The 16110-nt window shown below is 36.3% G+C and overlaps 2 protein-coding genes across 3 annotated transcripts in view; one reads left to right on the plus strand and one right to left on the minus strand.

Moving 5' to 3' along the window:
• Nucleotides 1–2249, plus strand: part of LOC109844359 (oligouridylate-binding protein 1-like) — a 10314-nt gene extending 8065 nt beyond the window's left edge. The window contains exons 10-12 of the mRNA XM_020413358.1: nt 612–697; nt 1105–1278; nt 1736–2249. Coding sequence (XP_020268947.1) covers nt 612–697; nt 1105–1278; nt 1736–2014 — 539 coding nt within the window. The 3' untranslated portion in view covers nt 2015–2249. The remainder of the gene's footprint in view (nt 1–611; nt 698–1104; nt 1279–1735) is intronic.
• Nucleotides 5491–7904, minus strand: LOC109845413 (protein TIFY 10A-like). 2 transcript variants are annotated; one of them, XR_002248341.1, is made up of 5 exons: nt 7705–7904; nt 7030–7198; nt 6751–6936; nt 5947–6010; nt 5491–5840 (listed from the first exon to the last, which is right to left on the minus strand). XR_002248341.1 is itself a non-coding variant. In XM_020414664.1 (5 exons), the coding sequence occupies exons 1-5, from the start codon at nt 7829–7831 to the stop codon at nt 5771–5773; spliced, it is 540 nt and encodes a 179-aa protein (XP_020270253.1). In that variant the 5' UTR covers nt 7832–7904; the 3' UTR covers nt 5491–5770. The 2 variants fall into 2 exon arrangements, 1 of the variants encoding a protein (XP_020270253.1); XM_020414664.1 differs by having other exon boundaries at nt 6827–6936.

Here is a 16110-nt window from a genome sequence, read left to right on the forward strand (position 1 = left end):
CTACAAGTCATAGCTGACATTTGAGTTAGCTGTTAGATATTTGAGTTAGATGTTTCAAGATGTGATCGAGAATCAAATTTCTATAATCGATTAGTGACCCTAAACATATGATAGTGACCCTAAACATCATATGTTGTTTACTTTTTGGTATGTTTAGATTGCAATTGGGACATTATATTATACATATGAACCCCATCCGATATGGCAATCCGATCTTAAGTACGTGTCCCTGGGCAATCCGATCTTAAGTACATATTCCCGATTTCTGCTATTCGACATGGATTTTAGCCTTCTGATATGAGCCCGACATCCGATATTTAAAACATTGCTTGGTACCAACTACCAAGCACAAACTTTGTGCTTGGTAGTGAGGTGGTTCATTCTCATTCACTCATTTAAATGGTCTCCACTTGAAATGATCACCTTTAATTATCCAACTCATGTGAATGTGGTTCCCCCTAAGATGAGTGGATGGAATGTGACATCTCACTACTAAGCACCAAGTTTGTGCTTGGTACCAAGCATACTCATATATGTTAGCTTATTTGTCTACATATATTTTTTTTGTTTATACTATCGCATAAAAGAATACTAATGGTATAATTATGCAGATGATGGTCAAGAGGCAGTGAATGATGATGCTCCAGAGAATAACCCACAATATACTACTGTCTATGTTGGTAACCTTTCTCCTGAGGTGAGCGGTCATCTTATCTTGATACTTGCATCTGTTCTATAGACATGTTTTTGGAGTTCTTCATTCTACTCTTTGCTTCTTTGTTCGCACTAGTTTTATGCATGTGCAAGTGCACATGCCAATGGTCTTATTTATGACACTTTGGAATCTGGATGAAGGCCAAAGACTATATATTTGTTTTTCCACAACTTTTCACATTATTTTTCAAAGTTAGCTCACCTTCTTTCGGAGTTCATGGATCCTTCATAAAATTAGCATTTTCTACTTTCCCATCTGAGAATTTGACAGAGATGAGAAGTCACATAACATGTGGTGGACTTCTCATCAAACTTATTCCTGTAGTAGTTGTCTTTTTACCGCCTCCTTTGTGTATTGTGGGAATATTTACAGTGTCAAATAAATGGCAGGTTACACAAGTGGATCTGCACCGTTTCTTTTATTTGCTTGGTGCTGGACAACTCGAGGAGGTCAGAGTACAGCGGGATAAAGGATTTGGGTTTGTAAGATATAGTAATCATTCTGAAGCTTCACTGGCTATTCAGATGGGAAATGCAAAGCTTCTTGGCGGGAAGCCAATCAGGGTAATTTTGGAATTAAGCTGTCTTCTAACATAGAGAAAAATAATTAGTTACTGCTTCCATGTACATTGTGAATACTGAAGACTGATGAGGACTGATAAACATGATTCAACTAGAAAATATTACTATCATCACGCTATTACTTAGGGAAAATCAATTTCTAGTGTGGAAATCAGTAAAGATGTTAAAAACCATAGATGAGTGTTGAACCTATGCAATCAATTGTGAGCATGAAATGTAAGGTAAACAAACTAGATGGTCATAAGATTGTGAAAATGTTCGAGATTGTTGGCAAACATGTTCTGAATGTTAAATGTGGTCAAAGGACATTACTGTTGAAAGTGAACTAGACTTGATGTTGCGACATGATTAATCTTTCAATTCTTGATATTGTATTGAGCCCGTGCCTTGCTCACTGTTCTTTTTGGGATATATGTCACATTAATCTTGTTCTCTGCAGTGTTCATGGGGAAGCAAGCCAACTCCACCAGGGACAGCTTCAACCCCTCTTCCACCTCCAGCACCTGCTCCATTCTCCGCACTCTCTGCAACTGATCTCCTCGCTTACGAACGTTCTGTTGCCTTGAGCAAGATGACAGCAGCCAACCAAGCCCTTCTTCAAGCTCAAGTCCCGAATGCTTTCAAGCAAGCTGCTGCCATGGGACTCAGCGCTGGAGCTAGCCAAGCCATCTATGATGGTGGATTTCAAAATGCACAGCAGCTTATGTATTTCCAGTGATATGATATTGGAGGCTGTCTCCTTTCTTTGATTATTATATGCTTTTTTAAAAAGATTTTATTCGCGTTCCTACAATTATATATGTTTTGTTATCTATTTGATGCTCTACCCCGGTTAGGATTTGTTTGTAATAGATCTGGAAATTGTACGGATATATGTAACTGTGCGAGTTATATCTAGATGATGTATTATGTGTGTGGAGTGGGGTGGGGGCTTAGCATGGCTTTTCGTTTTAGTATGGATTATTATTATGCTTGCATGTTTACCTTTTGGTTTTTTTTGTATGGGGATTGTTACGCTTGGTCAACTTTATGGTATGTGCATATTGTTCCTCTTAGGGCATTATGTGTTATCGGGCGAGCCTATTAGGTCATATGGCAAAGTTGTATTGCTCCCTCATGGGCTTAATTTCTGTCTGCGCCGAAGCCTCGATTAAAAAAAAAAGCCTTCAACATGTTTTCTGTTTGTGTATGCTCTGCGGGCGCAAATTTAGCTCTGCTCTATGGAATTCCTGCTCTTAAGTTTCGTCTCTTATCGTCATTTATGCTGCTGCTCATTTATAGTAAGAGAAAAGTAAATGAAAACTGAAAATTACTTCATGATTAAGGGCCTTTTCACACCGTTTCAGCACTTCGAGCTGGGTTATTTGCACTTTGGTATCCCAAAATGTAAACAACTTTTTTACTTTGATACCCCGAAGTTTTAGTTGGACCGATCCTACCCCAAAGTCGCACCGTTTTAAAAGTTCAAAACCTAAAATCATAAGACATAGAACTGTCATGAACTAGCTTGCTGATTCCTTTTGTTAATCGCGGCCGAAAACACCGAGTCTCATTGGGTTTGATTTATGAGTGGCCTAATTTTAGGCTTCTGACCGCGACCAAATTTGAAAAGAAATGTTTTCCATTCAATCCATCACAAAACACACGTCTTTGGTCGGGTACAAGCTTTTGGAAGGCCTTTGCCCAATTTGCCCATGAAAGGGATTGCCCCGAAGCATTAATTGTTTGGAGGGCCATGGGCTTGACCAAATTTACTACTCTACGCATGAGTGGGGGAAACGGTTAACTTCACAAAACCCCCCTGAACTTTGAGGGGATTTTGCACTTAGTCCTCTGATTTCTTCCCCTAAAAAACCATTTCTAAATTTTGGCGTGTCTCAGAAGACACCCTTAAATTTGAGGATTTCCCCAATAGATTCCCTGACGATGTTGAGGGTTAAATGAATATAAAGTGAGTTATGGGCTTGGAGTCACATATATACGACACTAGTATGGCTTGGTCATACAAAGGCGACTAGATTTCTCTGCAAAATGTTTAAGTTGAGACATTCGTAACATATTCGAACCGGACCCGATCAAAGATATGTATTTATGAGCATGTCATCCTTTTGTAAACGATTTTTGCTACATAGACCCAAAATATGGGACAAACAGGGAGGGAACAGGTGAGGCGTCCCCCTCTTATTACATAATGAGCTGACCATCATTAATAATGATCAGCTCATTATGCAATAAGAGGGGGACGTCTCACTTGTCCCCCCCTGTTGGTCCCATATTTTGGGTCCTTGGAGAATTTTTCTTTGTAAACCAGTGAACGTATCCTCCTACTCTATGCACTAACTACGCTCGCGTCAAGGCCCGTAAAAAAAAATGCGTCCTTAATTCCTTTCTCACCATAGAATTATTCTCCCCCTTCCCAAAACCAATAAAGATCAAGACAAACAAACATAAGTTCTCGGCAACTTCATCCGCATCCCCAAATTATTACACCGTGGGTCCATAATTATATACATTTGTGAAAAACGTGTGAAAGTCTTTAAAGAAGCGTTAGGTTTCATGACGTGGGGGCATTTCCAAATTAGAGACAACATTTTATCATCTTCCGACAATCTTCTCTACTACTATTTGGTGAATTAATTCCATATCAACACCTAAAGGCATCATGAATCCCTCACTGATCTCCATTGCTTTTGCTTGAAGGGAGCTATCTCTGCCGAAACATCTGGTTTTTAAATGGATTTGTTGGGCTCCCACTTGAAAAAACTTTTGCTTTGGACACGTGATTATTTTTTTTAGTGGAGAAGTAGATTTCAAAGCAACTATAGCCTCTACAACTATTTCAAAATTGGTTAGTTTTTAGTCAGACTACAGAGGATCCATGATTTAGATCAATAACCTTAAAGTCTCACCTATGCTTAGATGAAGAATCGGCCTTATCATTACGTGCGTTAAGAAACAATGAAACAGGTTGATTAGTTTTATATAGTGTTAGAATATAAAACTATAATCTTTAATCCTCGTATAAACTTTAGAGTTCCGGTACAGAGGCGGAGTTTTTTGACATGACATTAGAGCAACACAAATTCGGATCCTGCTGACCACAGATTTAATGCAGGATTTTGAAAAATAGTTATTATTACTAGTTCAAATTTCAATCCATAAAAAAAAAAAACTACCCTTAAAAGCAGAAACTAACATTTAGATGCTCGATAAATGATGTATTAAAAATTAGAAGGCGGGAAAAAGAGAGGACAGCGTAGCATCACGTTCAGATTTGACTACTTAATGGATGCAAACGTGACTGCTTCAAGTTTCTACTCCTATCTTCGTTTGTTCGCTCGTCGAGGGAAAAGATGTCTTGGAATTTTTAGGAGAAGACGCGTGGTTGACCACTTGACATGGGCCTATTCTCATTTGAGTGTGGAATTTTTCAACCTTTACATAACTTGTACCATACTAATCAAACAAGCCAAAATATCAAAAATCAACAAAATGGGATAGTGAGTTTATGAGAATTAATGCTTAGCTTTCATATGCTTACTAGTATTAAGCCCGTACGTTGCTGCGGGTATTATTTACTTGGATATATCTATATCTGTCGCCAAATTGATAATATGGTTTTTATATATAACTGTTTATAAAAACTTCAGCAATAATTTTTATAACTATTGCTTATCGAGCGAATCTAAAAACTAATTAATAAAATAATATACCATTTAGTAAGTTCGAACCAGAGAATATATATATATATATTAAGGTTCTAACAATCATCCGCAATAAAACAACACAAAAAAGGTGATATGAATAGTATTTTCAAGGTTAAAAAATTGTACTTCAACGGCTGAAAAACGGCAAATTTACTGTAGCATAAACAATATCATTAAGCTTCCAAAAAATAGTGCATCATGAACAGTATTTAAGATTCAAAATTGTATGGCAGCATGAATAAATAATGTTCACTGTACATACAACGATGACTGTTCGCTTTTGCTTTTGAGTTAAAAAATAGTAGATGTTGATAGGATGATCATGAGCAAAGTTCCAAAACCAAGTGGTTATGTAAATTATTAATTTCCCACGAGCTCATGTGAAAAGTTACCTCTAATGGGAGACGAAGACGTGTGAACTTCAAAACAAGCCATTAAAAACACCGCACACCGACTCTAATTTGTAATAAAGAAACAAAGACGACCGAAAGGAAAACAATAATGGAAATAATAAAAACACACCAAGTATGAATAAGAATACAACATGATCCTTAATATAAGAAGATAAAAAAAAATATCTACTGTAGTACACATATGTCTTGCTTTAATTAACAATATGTTATATTCTTCTCAAACTAATCTCCTAGTCACCGAAATCAGCGTGAGTTGGTCATTAGCAATATTTTCTATCTCCTAGTTTCTCAAATCTTGGTTAATTTGGACTCGAGACCCCTCGTCGACCCAAACCAAGCCATGACTGCGTCTGATCAAGCTTTGCTAGATTCTCCCATTGATGAAGAGTTGCCATTTATTTGATACGGTGCTTTTGAAACGATCCTACATTTTTAAGTAAGATATAATTTTTTTTGTTAGAAATGTACGTATGTTATAACTTAGATGATTTAAGAAATTGAAGAAGATGATTAAAATAGAAGATACCGACCGATCTTTTCTTTTGGCAAAGAATCTATGGAGTGAAGCCCTCCTCGCAATTGGCATAGCCAAATCTGTTGTTTAAAAAAAGATAATATTTTATTACTTTAACTATACACCAAGCTTCAAAGACAAAGTTAGCCAAGTAAGTATTACAATGCAATTTTTTAACAAATCAAAGTTTTGAATGAGCAATATTTTTTTTAGGGAAACAAATGTTAATTAAGTAAATTTAGCCATCTATATATGATGAATACTTGTCCCAAAACCTTTTTTCCTAGCAAATTGTATGGCCAAAATATAGTGTTATCCTCTTTTTGAAATAAACCCACTGCAAACTTTTTTAGACCAAAGAAGACAAAAAGATTAAACAATAAATCAAACATTATGCCGACATATCATATTTTAACGGCATTTTTTAACTAGGCCAAGTTAATTACGCATAGCATATATTCTGAAGGCCCACGAACAAAGATGAACAAGATTACTCTACTTTGACGAAAACTTAACCCAAAATGATCAATTTTTAATGCGTCAAGAGACCAAACATATTTAAGCGTATACACATTTTGTTATTTTTTATTTTCATGTAGTGGAACAAAATCTAGACTCCAATAGCGAGGACATTTAAACCCATTTCAAGTTTGTAATCGGTTGGATTTGAAACCTACATTTTGCTTCAGCATCATGCTAAAAATTACTTTCACTGCACCAGAACTTTGAAGTTGCCATGAAAGTTAAAAGTTTATTATATTTCTATTTTCCCGTAATTAGCCTTCCGAATTCATATGAAAATTTTCAGAGAAATAACTACCAGAAGGACCGGACGTCGCCTGTTCCGGCTTGCTGCCCACCGTCGGGCTGCACACGGGCAACACCGAGCGGCGAGCTCCCTTTCGCTGCCAACTGCATCAAATTCTCCGCCTTCTCGGCCGGAAAATTATCGAACACCAACACTTTTCCGCAGTAAAATATTGTCAGCTGACCCTTCTCAAATTGTCTACAAAATTTACAAAAAAAAATGAATATATCTTCTTCTTTTTTTTGGTAATGCCTAAAAAAAACTGATTTATGTTGAAAATTTATTTTGTACTTGGTCTCTGTTTTAGTAGTGTCTGCGGGGGCGGAGCCAAAGCCAGTTTGTTGTGGGAACAAGTCCATGGGTTTTGCGGTGCTCTGTTCCGTAGCAGAAATAGTTTCGGTTTCGGCCGAGATGTTAGCTCCGGGTAACAAGCTCATAGTAGTAGATGCCCGAAATGATCCTAGGAATTTTTTTTATAAAAAAAAAGTCACTAACGCACATAACAAAATAACCAACAAGATACAAGAAAAAGAGAGGGAAAAAATAGTTAAGTTCGTATGTCTTAAATTAAATCCATCTAACCATTAAATCAAAACTTTAAAATTACGATAAAAGTCGAGGTTTGTATATTTATATTCTAATAGCATAAAATCGCAAAAAAAAAATTAATCTTTAAAGTTAGAGTGAACATACTACACGACTACACATTTATCTAACTGTCAAAAAGTCAATTGCTATTATAATTTAATATTGTGAAAGTACTACATGACTGCACATTTATCTAATCCTTGTTTATTAATCAGGACGTTAGGCGAAAAATGGATGATTTTTCGAATTTTTAATTTGTTTTTAAGTTTTAAGGGGTTTCCCCCTCCGTTGTTCAACCAAAATAAGGAGGAGGAGAAAATAAAATTTTACATACGAAAGAGAAATTTTCATGAAAAGGGTAAATAAAAAAAAAGTCACCTTTGGTGGGCTCTTGAGGCCTGGAGCCCATATCAAAAACTCCAAGCTCACCATTGATCCTCCTCTCCTTAATGAACTGGCTCAAGAGGCTGCACGTCACAGAGAAGTTAGACTTCTTTTCACTCATCTCTTACTGTCACCGGCGGAGAACCCGATCCAACCTCTCGGTTGCTTGTGCTCTTCTCTTCTCTCGTTAATCTCGGGTCTTGTTCCTCTTTTATAATTAAGACCGAGTCCTCCGTCTCGAAATTTTTTAAAGGCACGTGCGGAATTTGGAGCACGGGGAAAGAAAAGAAATACGTGGGCCAGACCACGGGTGTGGATAAGATGGGTTTTTTTTCTTTTTTATAAGGTGAGGTTGGTTTGTTTTTTTTTTTTTTTTGGGTGGGGTTTGGGTGGGGGGTGTAGGAGAGCAAATTGATACCACAGCAGTACATTGGCCCACAATCACGAGAGAGGGGAAGAATTTGCGTGTGAATTAAATTGTCAGAAGAAGAAAAGGAAAAAAAAAAGGGGGTTTTCAAGTTTAGTCCCTCAAGTTTTTAATATTCGTAGCCAATCAAATCATTGAAACTCGTATTAGATCCTCCGACTCTTATAAATTATTTTCAAACTAATATCTCCAGTTAAAAGCAGCACCGGCAAAAGATATAATAATTTGAGGACCTAATTGCCATTTCAATGGTTTCAAAATATTTAAGATTAAGGGACTAAAATCTGAAACGTATACCAAAAAAAAGTTAATAATAATGATGATGTAGCTAATGGTTCGTACCCTTAAAAATGTGAAGGTGGAGGCGTGAACTATGAGCATTATATGAAATTAGAGAACCTAAATGTTGAATGATATGAGGAACTAATTTCAGAATATTAAATATTTCATATCTGGGACTAATTAAAATGGGGAAAAGGGAAAAAAAGAAAAAGGACAATGTGCTGCATGTTGAACGAGTTTGCGTGAGGCTTGAGTCACGTAGTCGATGGTGTCGGTACTCTGAGAATTTAAGCGCGGAGGCAAGAAACATGAGGATGCAATTATGTACTTATAGCATTTTGTTTTTATGTACGTACGATTTTGTTTTTCTTTTACATCATGGGTTTTCTCTCAAAATGTTTGTTTGCTAATAAGTTTTGAACTTCTGCTACGGGGAACCATTAATTTCTTGAGGTTTGCTTCGGTGCTCCAAAAATAGGTTTTTTTTTTAATTTTTAAATTGACAAAAATAACAAATTAGCTAAAATAAGAAATGGTATTTTAGTCTTTCAAAAATCTCTTTCTCAATCTCACGTCTGAGTTCCACCGCACAAAAGGAAAAAAAAAGGGGGGAAAAAGAACCAGTTGATTTTTCTTACTTGTAGCTTCTCTTATTTTTGCATACTGATAGAAAATACATGTCATGCACGGTTTACAATTTTTTTCCATTCAATCAAATTTACTTCTCAATCTCACGAATGGGGTTTAATTAGAAACCAATTGAACCCTCCTCACGCTAGGCAGTCTATTTCCAAAAGAAAATCTATCTTTATATAGAAAAACAAATGATTACTGATTTGAAGAACGAGAAATTTAAGGGCTTAACAACTACATCATACTATATAATTAAATTTTTTAAAAAGGAAAAATAAGAGGTACCTTTCGTCGCTATATGTTATGTTATAGCGACGGAAATTTCCGTCACTATAATTCCGTAGGCAAAACTCTATTTTCTAGTAGTGCGAGGGTTACTTGAAACCGTCACTAGTAGAGTTCTAGTCCTCAAATTATCACAACTCAAGTGGTTGCTCAAGTATAGATTTCAATATAATTTATTTATTTTGGAAGAGAGATCTTACCCAATATTGGGTCTTGAACTAGGCCCTACTAATTTGGTAGCTTTTGGACATAAACCAGAAGTCCTTTTTAAGTCCGAAGTCAGGTGCACTTCACCCACTTGGGACACAGGCTGCTACTTTAGTTAAAGCTGCTTCAGACTCACATAATTTAACAAAGATCTGAGCCGGTTGAGTTGACAATTTCCACATAGACATTATGCCTTAAAGTAATCTAAAGTCTATCCATATTATTATTCCCCTTCGTTTTCGACATAGCACCGATATTTGAGTTATTCTATAGAAAATGTGAAGAGTTTTTTTTTTTTTGAAGCCAAAAACAGGGCGAGTAGCCCTGTTCATAATAATATATATATCACCAGTATTTACAGAAAAAACCTGAATTTGCCAAAAAAGGAGAGGGAAAGAAGCACAGTAGATGTAAACGGAGGAGAGCGGACCTTTGTCGTCATCCTCCAGTCTACACCTATCGAGCTTCCAAACCTTCCTTAATCCAGGAAAACTCAAAAAAACAAAAAATACTAACAAAAACTACCAAAACAACAACTGATTACATGTACATTACCAAAACACATTACCACAACTTGGTGTGCCAAAAGGACTCAGGAAGAGCTGAAGACTGCATGAACCGAAAGAAGCTACTACCCCATCAGCAAAGATATCTGGGGAGCTATGATTAACTGAGAAGGAGCAGCTGGGCACACGAACCCTTAGGGCTGATTATCTTCAAAATGTTCGTTCCGAGAAGATTCTGCTATCGCTGGCAGTCCTGAATTGAGAGCCGCATAATGCATCCTCTGAGATTTTTTGCTTTTGGAAGCCCCTGACCAGTAGAGAACAAAGCGGGAAGAATTAGCTGCAATAGAGGAGGGAGAAGAGTGAATGTTGTTGAAAATAAAGTTGTTACGACTGCTCCAAATGCACCAGCATGTACAAGGAAACAAAATCCTCCATAACTCTTTGTGATTCTGGTTAACCAAGAACTCTTCTTTTCCACTAATCAATAGTGTCACCTCCTGAGGCCATAGGCTAGTAGACGAAGATGGGAGCAAGATGGACCATACAGCTTGAGTAAAGGGGCATGATATAAACAGGTGATCATGAGTTTCCATCATCTGGCTACAGAGTGGGCAAGATGGGTCACCCGACCATCCTTTTTTGATCAAATTATCCTTTGTTTGAAGCTTCTTTTTGCTAAGAATCCATAGGAAGGTTTTAACCTTGAGAGGAGTAGGGGATCTCCAGATGAACTTATGGAAAGGGGATAAAAGTCCACCCTTGATGAGAATGTCGTAGAAAGATTTCACCGTAAATGAATTAGAAGGATTGAACGACCAGAGGATGGTATCAAATTTGTTTGGAACAAGCCTAATATGATCAATGAAAGCAGATAGATCTGAGATATTCTCATTTAGAATTTAATCTTACGATTTAGAAAAGAGATCTAAACATTTGTGACATTAAGATCAAACTATAAAAGAATAACTAGAACAGAATGTGATTATAGTACTTGTATCCGGTACAAAACTCAACTCTGTGTATATAGTAATAAAAGCTATAAGACTCTTCTTATATTTTCACTAGATCCCATCATTTTTTATGAACCAGCTTAGAATCGAATCCAAGATCGCGGAGCCACATTGGAACCTCCCAACCTCCTGCATCACCTAAAACGGGTCATTTGCTTGTATAACTCTTAAAACATGAGTGTTTGAAAAAATACCCTCCACATCTCAATATTAGCAAAAATACCCCTTAAACCATCAACTTAAAAAAATTACCCTCAAACCAATTAATCATCAACATTGATAATCTAATGTGTAACTGCAACATAAATACTATCGAAAAAATACTCAAAGTTTTATCACCAAGATGATGATTTGTTGATTTAGGGCTATTTTTCCTCAAAGTTGATGATTTGAGAGTTACTTTTGTAAATACTAAGATTTGAGGGGTATTTTTGTACATACCCATCATTTAACCGGTATATATGCAAATAACCCTATTTTATATCGAATCCCCAGATCTTTATGCGTAAATTATTTTACAACAAGAGAAAAAACCAAACTTGCAACGTTTAGTTACACCTAATAATAAATAATTTAGCAGAGTTTTATGACCTTTGGGACCAGAATCTTCTTGAGTGCTTCATCACTTTGTCATCATTAACGCAGAGACCACGTTGATAATGTGCGTGCCGATTTTAGAACTTTGTTATCTTGAGTTTCTTGCAGAGAAAACACTTGTAATAAAGTTGTTCACAATTGGTTGGTTATCAAAATTTTACAATTATTAAAAAAAACAGGCTGCTCAAAAATAGCGATCAGTTTCGTGATTTTTTGATATTTGATAGACCTTTACCAAACCTTATCCGGAAAATTTTGTGTTGCTTGTACGAGCATTTAGCTCTATTATCTTTTGAGGAATAATTTAAAAAATAATAATAATAGTCTGTAGGGCTGAGCATGGTTCGGTCCAAACCGAAAAAACCGATCGAACCGACCTGGAAAAATCGGTTTTATGAATAGGACGGATCGGGTCGGTTTGAAAACTTTTTAACCCGAACCGACCGAATATAGTGCAATACTATCCATTCTGATCTCAAACCCTACCCGACTCGTCCCCAAAGAGTCAAAGACTCAAACCCTAAACTCATTTTCTGAATCATTATGGGTTGAAAACAATATCATTATATCAGTGTTTAATGTTTCATAATCTCCTACTTTGTTGATATCCTTTTTTCTTTAACATAGTTTGTTGTTTGATAAGAAGTTTGATGAAGTTAGAACCGAACAAACCGAACCGAACCGCACCGAACCGACTTGTAACGGTTCGGTTCGGTTTTGAATTATAAGCGGTTCGGTTCGGTTGTTCAAATTTTGGTAAAAACCGAACTGAACCGACCGTTGCACACCCCTAATAGTCTGCCCTTCTTGCATTTAGTTTCTTCAAGAAAATAATACCATTTTCTTTAAGAATTTGGTCTTTTCAAGAGATTTGCTAAATCTAATGTTACATGAAGAAATCGGATGTTAGTTGTTCTCTATTAAGGGATTGATAGGCCGGCGACGATGATGATGATGATGGTGATGTTGATAATAATAAATTAAAAAACTTGTTTCCCCTCTCTATTAAGGGGTTGAAATGGAAAACTCATTCCAGGGAATTTCGATGAAAATAGGTGGAAAACAGTAAGTTGGGATTCGCTGTCACATGGGTTTAGGTTTTCTTAGCGCTATTTTTTATTTTTTTTATTTATTTCTTTTGGGAATTCAACCGTATAGGCCTAAATAGAATGAAGAATAAGCGGTGAAATCCAAGTAATTTTCCTGAAGATAAAAATATCCAAAAGCAATTACTTGATGATCACCTCATTTAATTCTAACAGAAACTCCAAACGGTACACACATTGCATATTAATGTATCAAAGTCAAGTGTAATGCAAGTGAAATTTCAAAACATCACTTTGGCGAATTAAACTTCAACATATTAAAATAAGAAAATGGATAAATTTTCAGGATATTAAATTAAAAATAACCCTCTGTAACTGGCAATTGTTTGAATACAAAATAAGGGCAAGGGGTAAATTCACAAGCGATTTAACAATTTGCGTCTTTTGATCAAGAGAGAGAACTTAGTATAGAGGCCTAAAGTCAAATCCTTAGCAAAGATATGTATACTAAATGCGCCTATATGTGCTCTCTTTTTTAAAAAATTCTTATTTAAACCTAACCCATTATAGTGTTAAGACTACGATTGCAAATGAAAGTGAGTTTTCGGACTTGACTTGTGAAGGACGATTCAAACTCTCGGTCTATTTTTTTTTTTTTTTTTTTTTTTTTGGTTTTAAAATTGGTTTTTTTTTTTTTTTTTTTTTTTTTTTTTGGATTCAAAGCGACCCACGCGTTTTTGACTTTGTGGTGTCCAAAAGTAATCAAATTAGTACATGCAAGGACTACCTAAAGAAAAAGAAGCAATATATTCCAACTAATATGCATATGCTTTCATATGCTTTCATTGAGGTTTGGTAGGGGTGGGGGCAGGGGGGGTAAAAAAAGGAGGTAGAAGAGTAACATGTTGGATTTAATCTAATAAATCTATTTGTGGGCACATATGATTAATCAATGTGTATTGCTATCTTTGAGGATAACCCACTAAAGTGATCAATTAAGTTGGGTTAATGGGTATTTAAATATAATCATGGGGTTATATGTGCAGATACCAGGTTGTAATTGTGATTTATTGATGGGCTAAATTACAAATGTACAACATCTATAAATAAGGGGTTATGGTCCCTAATCTAGGGAAACTACATTCTCTAATTCTCTACACCCCCATCTAGCTAGAGAAATTCGGATTTAGAGAAACCCTAAGGTTAGAAGATCAAAACTCATCTCAAGATTAAGCAATGGATTCAGGTATAAGCTTCCGCTCTTTTAGATTATTGTTAATCTCTTTGAATTAATCATGGCTATATGATTTTAGATCTCAAGTTTTGATTTAGATCTAACAAGTGGTATCAGAGCCACCTTGATTAATTCTTAGGGATTTAAGTTGGGTTTTTTGATCTTAAATCTCAAGTTTTTTGGATTTTTCTTTGATTTTTTCTTCAATTTTTTCCAATTCTGGATCTGTTTTGAAAATAAAAATCAAAGTTTTTTTGGGTTCGGCGGCGGTTTTAATTTGAAACCCTAAGGGTTCATGGCGAAAATTGAGGAGGTGGTTACCTCAAACGAACCTTGCGTTCGTTCTCAGGTCGAACTTTGCGTTCGTACTCAGGATGAACTCTGCGTTCAATTTTAAACGAACTTTGCGTTCGTTCTCAGGTCGAACTTTGCGTTCGTTCTCAGGATGAACTCTGCGTTCAATTTTTTAAACGAACTTTGCGTTCGTTCTCAGGTCGAACTTTGCGTTCGCACTCAGGTTGAACTCTGCGTTCATTTTTTAAACGAACCTTGCGTTCGTTCTCAGGACGAACTTTGCGTTCGTACTCAGGTTGAACTCTGCGTTCATTTTTTTTTAAACGAACCTTGCGTTCGTTCTCAGGTCGAACATTGCGTTCGTACTCAGGTAGTTGAACCTCGCGTTCTTTTATCAAACGAACCTCGCGTTCGTTCATTTTCAGACGAACCTCGCGTTCGTGCTTAAGTGAGTCTCGTACTCAATACAGTCGAACCTTGCGTTCGAAGTTAAGGGAACTTCGTGTTCATTATGGTTAAGCCTCGGCTTTTCATGGGTCCACTTTGGTATACTTAATTTATTCAATTAAGTTATGGGCCCTAATTAAGCTGTGAGACCCCAATTAAGTTTTGGAAATTCAGTTGATTAAAATTTTTTTTTTTAAATCTAATTCGGTTCTTAATCAATTATTTAATTCAAATATTATGACACTAAGGTATTAAGGTTGTCTCTCACTCCAATTGATTAATTGAAACAAGAAGTTGCCAAAGTAACCTCTCTTGTGTAGGTTGTTCATAAGGAATGTGAGATGTTTGTGTATGCTTTCGTATAAATATTTAATCGGCCCAAAGGAAGGTTAATATTTATTTAGACTGTATACACATCTGCGATGATAAGCGTGTGACAATTATAAGGTTTACATGTGAATAATGAATCGATCCAAAGATAGTTTCATTATTTGACATGAGTTATTGTCAATGTTTGATCATTGCAACAAGGTATCACTTACAAGTTAATATTACTGTCCAAAGACTTGATATTAATGTTGTGCCGGTATCTTGGATGGGGATTGTCATTATTTGAATTTTATTGATTATGGTTATTGATGTGAGCATTCTTTTGTTTTATTTCAGCTAATGCATCTGCTGCAACAATTTCTGCTAACATCAACTCAATTCCCATGCTAAATGGGACAAACTTCAAGGTTTGGAAAGAGAACATATTAATTGTTCTTGGCTGCATGGATCTTGACTATGCATTAAGAACTGAACAACCCCAACCTCTCAATGCGGATAGCACTCCTGATGCAAAGAAGGAGCATGAGAAGTGGGAGCGTTCAAATCGCATGAGTCTTATGATCATTAAGCGCGGCGTTCCGGAAGCCTTCAGGGGCATAGAATCCGAAGGGATTACTAAGGCTAAAGATTTCCTTGCCGAAATTGAGAAGCGTTTTGCGAAAAACGATAAGGTAGAAACAAGCACGCTTTTAGCTCGCTTGATTTCAATGAAGTATAAGGGCAAAGGAAATATCAGGGAGTACATTATGGAAATGTCTCATATTGCTTCAAAGCTTAAGGCACTTAAACTCGATCTTTGTGACGAGTTATTAGTGCATCTGGTTTTGTTGTCTCTTCCTGCACAGTTTAACCAATTTAAGGTCAGTTATAACTGTCAAAAGGAGAAATGGACTCTAAATGAGCTCATTTCATACTGTGTGCAAGAAGAAGACAGGTTGAAGCAAGATAAGACAGAAAGTGCTCATTTGGCCTATGCCTCTAAGGATAAGGGCAAGAAAAGGAAGAATGATAAGGAAGCTGCTAAGGGTCCAGTTGAGAAGAAACAACATAAGGATAATCAGGGTTGTTTCTTCTGTTTTGTTGGGGAAGTTGCGTAGAA

This window comes from Asparagus officinalis, chromosome 6 (assembly GCF_001876935.1).
Source record: "Asparagus officinalis chromosome 6, Aspof.V1, whole genome shotgun sequence".
NCBI lineage: Eukaryota > Viridiplantae > Streptophyta > Magnoliopsida > Asparagales > Asparagaceae > Asparagus > Asparagus officinalis.

Excerpts from the sequence above, each read along its gene's own strand:
- LOC109845413 (XM_020414664.1), bottom strand. The coding sequence starts at position 7,831 with ATGAGTGAAAAGAAGTCTAACTTCTCTGTGACGTGCAGCCTCTTGAGC. Across the intron at positions 7,199-7,704 it reads GCCTCAAGAGCCCACCAAAG|GATCATTTCGGGCATCTACT; the intron begins GTGACTTTTTTT and ends AAAAATTCCTAG. Across the intron at positions 6,937-7,029 it reads ACTACTAAAACAGAGACCAA|ACAATTTGAGAAGGGTCAGC; the intron begins GTACAAAATAAA and ends TAAATTTTGTAG.